The sequence below is a fragment of the Pieris napi genome, chromosome 17 (genome assembly GCF_905475465.1).
Source record: "Pieris napi chromosome 17, ilPieNapi1.2, whole genome shotgun sequence".
Taxonomy (NCBI): domain Eukaryota; kingdom Metazoa; phylum Arthropoda; class Insecta; order Lepidoptera; family Pieridae; genus Pieris; species Pieris napi.
Window position 1 is genome coordinate 2843810 of NC_062250.1, and position 15220 is coordinate 2859029.

The 15220-nt window shown below is 33.2% G+C and overlaps 1 protein-coding gene across 1 annotated transcript; it reads right to left on the bottom strand.

The window, feature by feature from the left end:
* Positions 1 to 2075: 2075 nt before the first annotated feature.
* Positions 2076 to 14990, bottom strand: LOC125057732 (leucine--tRNA ligase, cytoplasmic). Its single transcript, XM_047661593.1, has 13 exons — positions 14854 to 14990; positions 14360 to 14566; positions 13884 to 14255; positions 12642 to 12886; positions 11133 to 12031; positions 10197 to 10455; positions 8093 to 8457; positions 7159 to 7303; positions 6290 to 6413; positions 5015 to 5269; positions 4125 to 4334; positions 3101 to 3335; positions 2076 to 2319 (listed from the first exon to the last, which is right to left on the bottom strand). Exons 1-13 carry the CDS (start codon positions 14854 to 14856, stop codon positions 2111 to 2113), a joined length of 3528 nt encoding a protein of 1175 aa, XP_047517549.1. The 5' UTR covers positions 14857 to 14990; the 3' UTR covers positions 2076 to 2110.
* Positions 14991 to 15220: the final 230 nt, after the last annotated feature.

The following is a 15220-nucleotide window of genomic DNA, read 5'->3' on the forward strand; positions in this document are numbered from 1 at the left end:
TCACCTGATCTGACAAAAAAAAAATAGAAAAACGGTTCACCTAAAGGGCCATCCCTGCAACTTCCCGCTAATTCCATTCCTGGGCGCTTAAAATTGATATTTTGAGCTCGCTGAGTTCAAAGAAATAACATTTCTATGCATTTGAGCTCTCCCAGCTCGAAAGTCTGATAGAAGTTTCATAGAACACTATTTTTGGAATTTTCAAACCGCAATAACTTTTGAATGGATCAAGCAATTTTCACGCGGTTGGCGGCATTCGACGCAGTTTTATCATCATCATAAATAATTTTGCAATTTTAATTGATCGAACCACAAATTTCGGAGTAATCCCGAAAAAACACTTTTTCGGGTTTCTTTCGTGTACGATATCTCTCGAACGAATCAACCGCTTTTGACCAGCTTGGTGGCGATCGACGTGGTTTTTCAAGCTCAAAGGCGGATTAGTTTTTGAAGTTGATCGATAAAGAAACCACTTTAAAAAAAAATATTTCTTATTTTTTTAAGATTTTTCAAAATTTCTCAAAATCTATCGGTCCGAATCGGTTCAAATTCACAGGAAATGTAATTTTGAGGGAAATATTTAGAACGCCGTTTAGTAGATTCCGATAGGTTTAAGGAAATGTAGGCTTCACGCAGCTGCACGCATTTAACTTTATCGACGAATTTTTGTTATTTCGGCTTGCGGAAATCGTCAGATTATATATTTTTCATTATTCTTGAATTATTTCCCTCAAAATAAAAAAAAAATTAGCTACGCTCGAGAATGTCGAGATGACGTTTTTTTTTTACAACTTTGTTGCCCTCCCCTTTTTTTCCGTCACTCTCAAATTGTCAGATTAGTGGAATATACACTTTTTAGGATGTAATTAACTCACCCTACCTTAATCTGACGCGCTCGGGAATTTCTGATAGTCAATTTTTTTTTACTAAACTGATCCTGTCTCCTTCACGTGCGGCTTTATATATGGGCCTCATATTTTGTGGAGGTACTTAACCGGGTACAAGGTATCCCCCTATATATTAATCTGCCGCGCTTGAGTAAATCCCGAAATCCCCTCTTGGGCTCCCCTACCATTATATTAACTAACGTAGATAAAATTGTGGAAACAAACAGTGAGGGTTTAAATTGTAAATTTAATTTCCACAACAGTACCTAATCCATCAATACTATGATACTGTAAGATTATAGAAAATTAATAGGAACCTTTAGACTGAAAATTATGAAAAGCATTTTCTAAAGGGGATATTAATAAGAAAATAAAGACAAATTTTTAATGAAATATACAAAGAATTTAAGAAACTTGAAGAATTCAAGTCTCTTCAATTTATTTTACAGGCACGTACCTCTCACAAATGTACATTATTATTTGGCCATAAATAAGATATGTGGAGACAAAAGTAATTATTATATATTTTCTACTCTTTTAACTGGTTGTCATAGTGTGTGCACGCAAAACTCAAACTACTTACTGTCGCTCTGTAATGCGTTAATATACGCTAATTTAAAACATTTACGTCAAAAAATTTCATAAGGGTCAGATATTTGAAGATTACATATTTAAATGTAAGGTTAGTATAAGTATCAAATTCTGTAGTAATAGGTATTATACAGAATTTGATACTTATACCACCTACCATATTTAAAGGTAAATTCTTTTTTACATCATTTATTACTTAATCAGGAAATGGTAAATTAATAAAACAAACATTGACTCGTCATCGTGATCATTTGTTTTTTTTTCTAGGAAAGTAGATGATCAGCCTTCTGTGTCTCACTCGTCCACTTTTTAGGTATACGGCATTCTTTTACAGCCTATACGATTGTTAATTCGCACGTAGCATGAAAAATACATTGGTTGACAGCCAGGATTCGTACCCACTACATCAAGGATAAGAATCGTACGCTTAAGGCACTAGGTCATGTTTGCTCTTAACAAAAAGGAAGAACAAATAAAAATACTGTAAAATAAAACATTGTAGCTCTTAGTTAAATTTTACCCTTTCTCACCACTTCTCGAAGCATTGTAAATAATTAAAATCTATTTTAAAAGGACTTTTACAAAATAAAACACTTATTATAAAAATAAATAAATATATTTATTGAAAACAATCACTTATCATAAGAATACACAAACTGTAAGCCGACATCAATATTCGTTCCGTTCTGAACGAGTTCTATACGCGATGCGTCCACGTGTACGCGTATAACATCGCCATTGACGAGTTCCGCGCATTTAGTCACGTGATCGCCGACTACTGGAATCTTGCGAGGACCTAACGCTGGGTCAAGATAACGCCACAGCTTCAGAGAATTTATATCTGAAAGTAAATGAAAATCTTTTATTTTTCTGGGTTTTCAATTTAACTAAAACTATATGAAATATAAATTAAAATAAACAGTAAAGTAATTCAACTTAATTGGATTAAGGTGGCGCTTGGTAGATAGTACCGGTGACTCTAGAACTAATTTGAAAGCAAAAGAATCTATGCAATATCATTAACATACAATACATAAAAGACAATTAAAAAAATACAGCAGACTATTTTATACTTTACGGCAATAGATGGCGTTTATATAACTTTTATATCAAATTATTTGTTTGTCAACTTCATGTAGCAGTCGCTGATCACGACTGCTGTGATGAAACGTCTTTCAAACCCCTAAATGGTAAGGGGTGTCCACTCCAAAATTGTTTTTAATGTTTTGTTTTATGATACAGCATACAAAAATACATACAACCCTTAATTTATTTCACCCCTCTACGATCAACACCTATTTTTTAATTATAGTAGATAGTTATTTTTATTGAACTAATAAAATTTTCCTAGAAATAATATACATGGCAAAACGACGTTTGCCGGGTCAGCTAGTATTATTATAATACAAACAAACACAGAAATTGTGCTTTTATCCCACTTGCTCCTAATGAGCTACAAACACGCCATCAATACGAGGGAATCCTTAAAGAATATTTCCTAGAAATTTCATATTAAAACACCATTTTAAAAAAAGCTTGACTACTGAATCCACTAAAGATCAGTGTTTCTGGTGACAAATTAAATCTAACTGTGGTCAATCCTTGACTTTATTTTAACTAACCTTTAATAGCCTTGATTTCTTTAGCGATCTTGGTTTTAATTTTCTCAACAGTATCTCCGTCTACCAGGGTCACAGAAATGGTAAACAATCCACTCAGTGGTGTGGGGTTGGTGAAGTTCACTGCAAGTCCGGGTTCCGCAATAAAGTTGACATGTGGACTACCAGGCGCACAGTCTTCTATCGTTTTTTCTGGAGTATCAGGACTGTCCGTATGTTTGACTTCGATTGCGTCAAGCTGTAAATTCAGAAAATTATACAATAATCTAATTATTTAAACAAATTTCCAATTTCGTTTAAATTCGTGTAATAAATTGTTTTTTTATGACGGTCTCTATACAATAAAATACAGCAAAACCCCGCGGATAAAAAGATACGCGGTTTTACATATTTTGCCCACGCCGCTGTGTTAGTGTTCGGTTTACGACAAGTTCGTATTCCGCATGGAATTGTTTTACGTACGCAGTGCATTCCAAAATAGATAAAAATAGGTCGTCAGCCGACATTCGACGACGCCTTCGACAAAATATCTTCGGTTTATGTTGTTTTATTAATAGTAATCTAAATTGTTTTTATTATTTAACATTGTTTAAACTTTAGACTGGTCCTATTACAAACATTGTACGTAAAATGCAAAATGGAACCCTGACTTACACGGCTATGGCTTGGTCCCACCTATCGCGTAAGTCCGGGGTATTACTGTTTACATTAATAAATATTTAGAACTTTCAAAATGTTAATAAAGCGAATCAGACCACTGCATCTAAATTTTTAAAGAATACTTTTGGTCCTTCGAGACAGACTAAGCTATAAAAAATTAACTTCATAATAAATACTCGAAGTAATATGAAATTTAGAATATCGCATCGTTAGTTTAATTGATTTACATGTTAAAATAATATGAATTTAATTGTAGATTATTTTAAGGTGACTTTTGGCGTCTTTGGATATTTAACATATTATATTTCCTCCTGATAATATAAATAATTTATATAAAGTAGTAAATATTTAGCATACAAATACTTACATCCAAAGTATTCAACAGATATTGTTTGTTATCTTCAAGGAGTTGGGCCTCATCAAAGGGCAAGGCAACAGAGAGTGCTTCGGGACCAATCTTTTGTAGATTATCTCTTGTGGCTTGAACGAATGGCATCACTCGTTTCATATATTTTTTAAGATCGTTTATAGCAGAAAGTTTTGTTGATAATACTTTGTTATCTGGGAGACCTGCGGGCTGCAATTATAATGATTTTTGTTTAGTATTCTGCAAATATATATAAATAAATAAACAACAACTGTTTATTTCTATTCCCTTAATTAATATTCCCTTTAGCTTAAGGGGTACTTTTAATTGATTTTATCAATGGGCGAATGGCAAATGAGATAGGGATGACCCTGATGTCGTAGATGCTATCTCCGGCTGCGCGCATCAATGAACTTTCAATGTATGTGGCCATTTAACATTCACTCGAACGATAAAAGAAAACATCACGAGGAAACCGGCTTTTCACGTTGTTTTCCTTCACCGTACGAGCGTGCATATAGACAAAGTTCATTGATGCACACATGATTTACATTGGGGCCGTTCAAGTATTACGTAAGCATTAAAGGGGGGGGGGGGGTCCTTACAGTAATTATTTATTTTTTACACATATTATTGTCACCACATTGTCTATGCTTGAAAACGAAATGCATTTTGGAGGATTCCTACAAAAAATTAATACGTTTATGTACTATTACTTTTTTAAAACTTTCTTACTTTTGCTAACAAGAGGAAGAGAGGGGGGGGGGGGAGATAAATTGCAGTAAATCTGCTTACGTAATACTTGAACGGCCCCTTTATAAGATATGTTTTTTTAGTATGTAAGACGTGTGTATGTATCTGTCGGATCCGCTAACAGTTTAAACAATTACCCCATTCAACTCCTTGAGCGTACTCAAAATGATATGTTGCCACTTCGGGTACTGCTTAGCGACCCATATCACCGCCTTATTCGGCTTCCGCTCCGGTTTGGGCGCTTCGCCCTTTTTAGGCTTCCGGACTGCGCAGTGATTCTTGAGGTAGATTCGGAAAGAATGGGCGGCCTCCATTAAATAGTTACTGGCTTTCATTGCCACTATATCAATTTCACCCGCAACGGGCCAGCCAGCGTGGAGAATACTTGTTTTCTGTAAGAAAAAAATTGTTATTATATGGTTATTAGTGTATGGAGCTGGCCAATTCAGCATTTATTTATTTTGAATAATTTACTAGAGTCTGGCTAATGAAAGAAGATAATTGAGTTATTTAAAAACTTTCGGACAGAACAGAATAGCATTGAATTTCTTAGGTTAGTAGATATGATTTATTGTCTTGATGTCATGCAATTGCTCATTTTTATTATTATATTTTTTTTCCGAATAGTTAACAGGTATAATAGCCTCAACTTTGTTTTATTGATTTTTTGGATTCTAATTTTGATTATTCCGAATAAAACTGTGTTTTATAATAAATATAGTTTTAGCTTTCCATGCAATGCTAGTCATTTTAAGTATCAATAGTAAAAGACTAAATACGTATAGTATTTAATTTCGTAGAAATACAGCTACTATCATTGTAAAAAATAATAAAATAATACCAACTTTTAGGGATACCATACTAAAAAAAAATTTGAATTTGCTGCGCTTTTTATCTCCTTTATAGGATAAGGAGCTGGTATCATTCTCTTGTTCACGAGTTTTTTTTTGCATAATAATAAAAATATATGCATAAGAGCGAGACAAACCTATTGTTTTGTGAAATGGCGTAAGTTTTTTTAATTGTGTTGTAAACATGTAATTTATGTACAACACAAATTCCACCCGTATCACCTCAACGTCCGTCGTTCAACAACTGACCATTTTTGAATCACTTTTTGCCGCGCATCACCACTATAGGGATCCAGCTGCCCACTAGTTATTAAAATATTTCCGAACCAATTACCGTAGAAGAGCGTACCAATTTTTAAAAGGCTAACAACGCATATTCGAGTCATCTGGCAGTATGAGAGTCCATGGGCGGCGGTGTCATGCCTATCTCTCTCTTGTTATATGAAAAAATCTCCTTTAAAGTCTACGAAGAAATATTTAAGAAATCATTCATTTGGATAATGTTATTTCAAGGTGTTTATGAGGGAAATAATAGTAAATGCTATAAGATTTATTACTTACATGTTCAAGCAACTCCCAGACGTGTTCAGCGACGTGAGGACATACTGGAGACATCAAAAGTGCTTGGGTCTCTATATAACGGGTCACTAACTCCGCGTGCATACCGCCTTCGGAACATAGCTCCCTGGTAACATAAAACAACTAAGTACATATAATTTAAAAAAAAATTGCTGTTAGTTAGTCTCGCTAAAACTAGAGAACGGCTGGACCGATTTGGCTAATTATGATATTGAAATATTTGTAGAAGATCAAGGAAGGTTTAAAAGGTGTGAAACGTAAATAACAATTAAAGAAAAATACTGAAACCGACAATTGAATTTTCCAATAAAAACTTTTTGGTTGGGACATTTGACGTTTTTTTAGAAATAAAAAATTGTCACTTGGTTGTCATTTATGTAGATGCTTTCAGAAATATGTATTTCTTAGTATTAGTATGAAGTGTGCTGTATGAGGTCTGATCTCTTTGGTCTGTTGTTAAAGTTTTGACACAAATATAAGGTGGTGAAACAAAGTTCACGGGGTCATCTAGTTTATAATAAAAAAATGCTTTTACGTATTTTAAAAAGAACTTCGTTTTCATTATGATTATGGACTGGATGTTTAAAGACCTACCCAAAAAGCAATACAAAAATAGTACAAAGATATAGTGCTGTAAGTAATATAGTATCGAAACATTTTTTTATGTCATACAATTTTTCGATACTACATTTTGTATAGTACAATTTGTCTTTAGTCTCAAATTTCTTATATATAAAAAATTATAGAATAATTACAAAATAAAAGTTATAAAACGTATGCAAAGGATACAGTCTTATAAAAAATATAACAATAGATTCAGAGACCATTGCGTAGTGTCATACTAAACTCACCTGTATTTATCTCTTGCAGCCTGTAACTCAAAGAATCCCGTCTTCAGAGCTTCCTTGAAGAGGACTTTGCTATAATTCTCGTCAGTCTGTTGAATCAGACTATTCATTTCACTTGTGAACACCTTGTCGTGGAAGTTGTATTCACCTAGGAATTTCCGACGCCTTTAATTTTTATAGATAGATATAGATTTATTGAAGATATTTTAATATACTTAAAGTGTACATTTATTTTCATAAAAAAAACAAACACATGGTAAAGTAACCATAAAATGTTATTTGTCTATGTTTATTGGTTAGCTTTATGGTAGAAGTTTGTGTCGTTCACGTTTATAGTAGTCTGTGCTAATCCATGTAAGCTAAGGCAATGGATGCCAACTTAGGGGATTTCCACCAAATTTAGGGGCATGTCTAGAGGGTTTTAAGGGGGTACTTTATTTAAAGAAAATCTTAAAAAACACTATACAATTTATATTAAGCCTAGAATACAAATAACAAACTAAACCAAATATAAACTCCAAGCGTGGCTATAACTGAAATATCTATACTATTAAGATCATAATTTTATACTACTTGAATGTATTTTTGATGCATATTTTTTTTGAGAAATTACCTCTCAAGTCATACAACAAAAACTTTAGGAGTTTTAAATCGATATTTAGGGGTATTTGAAGTTGTTCTTAGGGGAAACATTCTGTAGGAGTTGGTATCACTGCCATGAGTACTGCTTCAGTATCATTCCATCTAATTTATAAAGATGCAGTAAAGGGGCGTGCTTTTTCTAAATCCTAACAGCTCATATATTATATGATTTTCTTTATATTTCCATGGCATAAATAATATTTTATAAAATCTACACTTGCACCAATTATTTGACAAAACAAATGAACTGTAAGCTGAACAAATGACTCAAAACTTAAAGGCGTATTTAACTTACCAGTTCTCAAACTAGATTTAGTAGCCACCATCTCCTTCACCCATTCAATGAAAGTGTACAGCCTCAAGATGGCCGCATCAGCCGTACTTTCAACAAAATTGGCGTCTTCTATCGAATCTCCAGCATCGGCTAACGTTAGCCTCATACCATCAGCACTGAATTTCTCCAGAGATTCAGATAATGTCAGGAAATTTCCGTCTGATTTTGACATTTTGGCTGAGTTGAGTAAGAGGTGGCCGTTGGCTCTTATTCCCTTCGGCCATTTATCCTCTTCTTTGTCCCAGATCGCGCAATGTACGAATATGTAGTATGATAAATGGTTCTGTATTAGATCTTTACCGGACGTTCGCATATCGACCGGGTACCTATAAGTTTCAAATATTTATTTAAAAAAAAAATATGTTTATTATGGAACATAAGATACATGTATATGTCAACGTAAAATTGTAAAAACCGTTAGATTGTAATCTATCTCGCGAGATTATAAACTGTCGAAAGATTGTGAACCTCAGCTTACTGCTTACAATTTAACGTATTATTATTCGGTAGATTGTACTACACTAACTTAGTTATCATTCAAACTTCTTTGGTCAATTACAGATTAATTTTACTTCCCAACAATTTCATATAACTACCGAATAATAATACGTTAATTTGTAAGCAGTTCGTTGAGGTTCACAATCTTTCGGCAGTTTATAATCTCGCGAGATAGATTACAATCTAACGGTTTTTACAATTTTACGGTGACATAACTACCGAATAATAATACGTTAAATTGTAAGCAGTTCGTTGAGGTTCACAATCTTTCGACAGTTTATAATCTCGCGAGATAGATTACAATCTAACGGTTTTTACAATTTTACGGTGGCATATACACTATACACGTCATTAAAGTTGAATTTGTAGGCATCCCTACTCATCGGCAAAGAAGACAGAGGGTGTAGGCCGAGAGAAATAGCTGGCGTAAAAAACTCTCGGTACTCTTTTAAAATAGCAAATCATCAAACAACACTTATTTTAAAACAAATATCGCAAATTAATTAGAAGTAGCCTGTCTAGTAGTCTAGTCTATTAATTGTACAATTTTTAATAAAATAAACAAAAGCAAGTCTCATGACAGAAGATTAATATTAGCTAAACTTTGTGATTTCATAAATAAAAAACACTATTAATTTAAATCAAGAAAAATCAGTATTAAGAGAAAACAAAAACTCAAATTCAAAATATAGGTAACCAAGTACACTTATGAACTGAAATGATGTTAAATTGATTCTAAATTTACAATTACTACCAGTTCGCAAGTCAAGGGCGTAGAGCGGGCAAGAACAGGCAAGAAACTCTCCGCCAATCTTTTCAATACCCAAGTTTTGAGACATGCAAATGGTTTGGAACTGAAGCAAATGAATCCCAAGGATTAGGAAAGTTTTATTTGTTAATTTACGTTCAACGAAAGTTTTAGTTTATTCAGTGAATCACTACATAGTATAAAACAAAGTCATTTTCTCTGTCCCTTTATCCCTATGTATGCTTAAATCTTTAAAACTACGCAACGGATTTTGATACGGTTTCTTTTAATAGATAGAGTGATTAAAGAGGAAGGTTTATACGTATAATAACATCCATTAAATAGTGGAGAAATACTGTTATTTTTGAGGTTTCTAACGTGATGACGTAAATAATTAAATTTTTTCAGCTAACATTGCAAACGCAGGCTAGACCCTACGAGATTTATCAAAATTATGTACTAAGTATTGTACACATTGAAAAGGTCTACAGAAAACTCCGCGATGGTATATGTCTATCTCTTATGGATATCCCACAATAACATTTTTTTGTCATTTACTTTTTACGACAAATAATAGCTAATTTTCGAAGCGATTTTAACCAATACAGCAATTATCCTTATCCAATTAAATACCTTAAATACATAGTTGATATAATATAGATCTATATGGCCCTTTACAGCATATGATTTAAATGAATATTTTTGGAGGCCGCGGTTCTCCCTATAGCACTTTGAATTTAGTATCAGCATTGCACTCGTGCCAAGTACTATAAAAATAAAATTTTGCAGCCAGCATTGCATTAATTCATGAAATATTACCAGTAATTGAAAGACTTCTTCATAAGATCCAGAGAGCTCTTTGGAATCTTTGTATCCTTGGGAGCAGGTGCACCTTTGAAGAAAATATAATCCCATACTTCCATGGTCATCTGATCCGGTTTGATGTTGAGTGAGTTCTCGACATTCCCTTTAAATGTGTTGCCTTGTAAAAAGTGTGCAATTGTGTAGTATGCATTGTATATAGTGGAGTCAGATAGCGACTCTATGACCCATTGCGTATCCCACGGGAGCTTGGTACCTGTCAGAAAATTTGTCATATAGTCTGGAGCAGTATGGTATATTTTCACAATAAAGTATTAATTATTTTAGGAGTTTCATTTGTTTTACGCTAATATTTGTACCAAATAGGGTATAGTTAGGAGAACTCATGCAGTATGACATATTTTTGAAGTTATACTTCTTTAGGCGCGTTATGAAAAATTGATGAGAGTGAAATTTTACGATGCGCGGGCACCGTGACACAAAATTAACAGAATGAAGTTAGTGGCGCATGTTGGCACGCACATTTAAAACACGTGTTTTCATTATACAAGTGCGAATTTTATATGTGCGTCTGAATTATAATCAGAAGTGATTTAAATTGAATATTTAAATCAATACTAATTAATATTAGAAAATAATAATAAATATAATATTAATAAATATTTATTTATTTAATTTTTTAAATGTAAACTGAACTTTATTGACTATAATGACTTCTTACCCAGTCTGTGATTATTTAATTGTAATTAATTATTTGCATGTAATCAAACACTATTTAATAATGCCAAAGAAGTATAACTTCTTACGCGCGTACATAAGTACACGCACCCTTTTTTTAATACATATATATAATTATACATGTTATATTTGTCAGAAAATTGTTGTCATTAGACCCAAGAACCGGTTTCTATGAAATAAATATAAGGTACTCACCAAGTCCATAAGTTCTAGAGCATGCATATTCATGAAGCCACTTAATAGTCCCAGATAAGTTCTTTCGAACTTCATCATGGAATGTATTCATAGCGGCTAATGCTTTCTCAGCCTGAGCCTTCCACTCTTGATCACCATAATCAAGATACCATTGATCACATAAAGCGACCACACATTCATCACCTGACCTTGAAATAATTGTCTTTTCTGGCTCGTAATAGACCACAGCACCTCCTTCTTTCACCAGCTGATTCTGAATATTCTTCTTAACATCCTGTATCTTTTTCCCCTTAAATTCACCAACAAGTAGTACCCCATCGTAAAATCCTTTTAAGTAAACCATGTCCTTTGCCTGATTCAGCTTTTCTCTATCATTTTGACTTTGAATCTTGAGCTGATTGTAAACATAAACAGCGGACATGTTGCCATATTCAGGAATTTCTAAAACTGGTACAGGTTTGAAAGGAAGAACCATATCATCTTGTATATTATATTTTTCCCGGAATGCTGCTTTTTTCTGTAAGTCAACAAGGGCAGCATAGTCATCTGGGGAGTCGGATGGTACACTTGATACAATTCCAGTTCCCTTATCAGCCTTTATGGTTAACATCGGTAGAGAATAGATCTTTGAATAGCTCGTAAAAGGTGCTTTTAGGGCCACACCTAATAGATCCTTCCCTGCTATTTCTTTAAGAACATTGACAACACCATCATCTTTTGTAAAACCTTGGTATGACATATTTCTTGCAGCCCTCTGTGTGCAAATAAAAATACCATTCTTGACAGTCTCAAAAGCAATGTACTTGTGATCTGGATGGATCCAACAATTAGTTTGACCATACATTGTTTCAGGTCTTAAGGTGGCAGTAACAAATTTAGTTTTCTTTCCCTTAAAACCCCTAAAAAATCTTTATTTTTAAAATCTCAATCTTTTAAAAAGACAACAAAATAATAATAAATTGTGTTCAAAATATAAGTTTTTTTAAAAAATAATAATACATTTAAAACCGTTTACAACAACATAGTTTAGAACAACATACTGGTAATATTGACCAAAATCAAAGGTCCTGGATGAATTGTATTGTAATAGGTACTTAATAACATCATCGGCTGTTACTACTATCGGTTTTTATGACCAAATATGAGTAGTCCCTTCGATGTTGTTATAACAGATTTTGACTGTATTAAATAAATTTAAAATTTAGTTCCAGCATAATCCAAACACTGTGAGGACACCAATTTATTAAACAAAGTAACAACTGGTGTGCTCGTAAACCTGCTACATTAACAAGTAATTAAGAGGTTTGCTAAAACCAAAACCAATAATCTGTTAATCAATCATCTAGACGTCAATGTTTGTATACAAATTGATAAGATGTTTTCAAGGGGAAAAGAAATCAAAGAATATACTAAATATAGTAATTGCATAATGACAAAGTTGCAATCAGCAAATTCTAAAACAATAAAACATAGAACCATCAGCATATGTATCAAGATAAGGTAACTTACTTTAAAACCTCTGGTAATGGTTCTAAGACTTCCATCATAATAAGAGTATACTCTTGAGGTCCTGCACCTTCTCCTGAGCTCCTGTCATGGTCCATACAGGGTTGTTTGTCCAGTGGCGAGTAAATTGTATACCGTTTACCAAACATGATTTTGTTTCTATTTTTAAGGTGATAGAACTGCCATCTAACAAATGAGTCATAGAATGGATTTACATCAGTTGTAATAAACTTTCTCCTCCAGTCAACCTATTAACAAAAAAAAACTTTGACATTCACTTTAGATAGGCTTATAGGATTTAAGAAATTGCTTTGCAAGCAATCATGCAGTTTTAAAAACACAAACACATTCTTATATAGGATTTACATCCTTCACAGAAAATCATAATTAATAATTTGTTTCACCTATTTACTGATAACAAAGGGTATAAATATTAGCATATAATATATAAAGATCTCTCCATTATATCCCACATTTATTAAGATGATACAATATATATAATATACAGTCAAAACCGGTTATAACGACATTGAAGGGACCGTATAGTTGCCGACGTTATATCCGATAGTCGTTATAAGCAATGTCATATACATAAGTACAGTACATATGTATGTACATTGTACATAGTTATATTATCATAGTTATCGATCTAGAATAGGTAGGTATGGGTTATAATATGGTATGTTAATATTATAATATGTAAACGAGTAAAAAAGAAACAAAAATATTTATTACGAAATAATTAGGTACAAAAGTCAGTCAGTCATTTTGGTCTGTTTTTTTTTAGCCCAGTCTCAAATATTTTTTGCATTTTACGTTTCATACTCCTCAAGGTATGAAGTACCTATCACCAGTTTCAAACTGTTCGTTAAAGGCAACAAATTTTTGTAAGAGCCTCGGAAATCGTTGTTGGCTGAAACTGTTCGTTGGGAGAAAGTGCGTAGGTAATAATATGCCTAAATATTCATTCAATGCTTATAAATAAGATTTAAAATCGTTTGTATTGTTTTGTTTTGCTGAGATAAGAAGCGGTTGGTCGTTATAGCCGATGAATATCGATAAAATTTCGTCGTTGTAAGCGATATGTCGCTGTATCCGATGTTGTTATAAGCGGTTTGTTTACTGAATAGTTTAATAGGGATTCGGACGGGACCATACAATCTGGTTGTAATAACCGATAGGTCGTTGTAAACGATGTCGTTATAAACGGTTTTGACTGTAATATAATATTTCAAGAAAACTTACATGAAGACCCATTCTTTTCAAGTCGGCAACTGCCCTTGGTGGAAAATATTCCAGCCAGTATTGTTCATTGGCAAACTGCTTGATCTCTTCGTCAGGAATGCCAAGGCTTTGCATGATCTGCCATTGATATTTGGCCGACCCTGCCTTTGCCACTGCTTTACTTTTCTTTCCTTTGCTTTTGTCTTTAGGCACTACATCCTCCTCAACTACAGGTGCATCATCTTCATCATCAGGAAATTGTGGTGGACAACCATAGACGCTCATTTCTCTTTTTAGTTTATCTGCACAAGCTTTTATTGGCATACCAGTGCAATGAAATCCAAATGGGAATAATACTGCTTTGCCTTTAAGACGATAATACCTTGCTGCAAACTAATGCAAATGGGAGAAAATATTATATAAAATCCTGAATAATTGACAGCGAAGATGTATTTTTTTTGTAAATAACTCAGTATTTCTAAAATCATATATCCTACCTCACACTTTGAAAGTGAAAATGTGTGACCAAGATGTAAACGTCCATTCATATAAGGATAAGGAAATGTACAGAGGAATTTTTCTTGCTTTTCATCTTGAGGAACTTCCATATCAAAAATTTTCTCATCCTCCCAACGCTTTTGAATTTTCTTTTCTATTTCTTGTAAATATTCAACCTTGAACGTGCCCTTCCTATCGAGGGTCGTCTGAAAAAATTATCATAAAATTTATATTTCTGTGACCCATATGGTTGATGAGACCTTATAGTAAATACTCATTGTTTAAATGATTTTATAATAACAAATATGTCTTGAGCAAAAATTTATTTAAGGAAGTACAACTTTGAAGCGCGAGCTTTTATTAAGAGGGATTTGAGTTTAATCTTTTGTTAAAATTCACATAATTGAAAAAACCGCTTAACCTCCTAAAAATAAATTTCTTTATGTAATAAACTCTCGAAGTATACGGAACTAATAGCTATAAAATTTCTTACCATTTTCGATTACAAAAATACCTCGAAAGTAGTGAAGTCTTTTATTCAAAATTTAAGTGGAATTTTAATTTTTTTTGGACGACGTGTATCAACACATCGATTTTTTTAATCTGTACCCTGTACTCTGTGATCTGTCGCCTATGCCCTATCATCTGATGTCTGTCGCACCCCTGTTACCACAGAGTACAGACAATAACAATTCGATAAGCCTTGCTAAAGCAAAATATTGAAGTGGTGGAATATAATATGATTGAATCCATGAATTTGGCATATTAATTCATCGAATATCGATAACTTGCTTGACTTTTGGCCGTTGGACTTAAGTTGCTTGTTTGGTTTCACGGCTTGGCTTGGTTGGAAGCAGCGA

Excerpts from the sequence above, each read along its gene's own strand:
- LOC125057732 (XM_047661593.1), bottom strand. Across the intron at positions 7,304-8,092 it reads TAAATCTAGTTTGAGAACTG|GTGAATACAACTTCCACGAC; the intron begins GTAAGTTAAATA and ends GGAAATTCCTAG. Across the intron at positions 3,336-4,124 it reads ATCTGTTGAATACTTTGGAT|CTTGACGCAATCGAAGTCAA; the intron begins GTAAGTATTTGT and ends CTGAATTTACAG.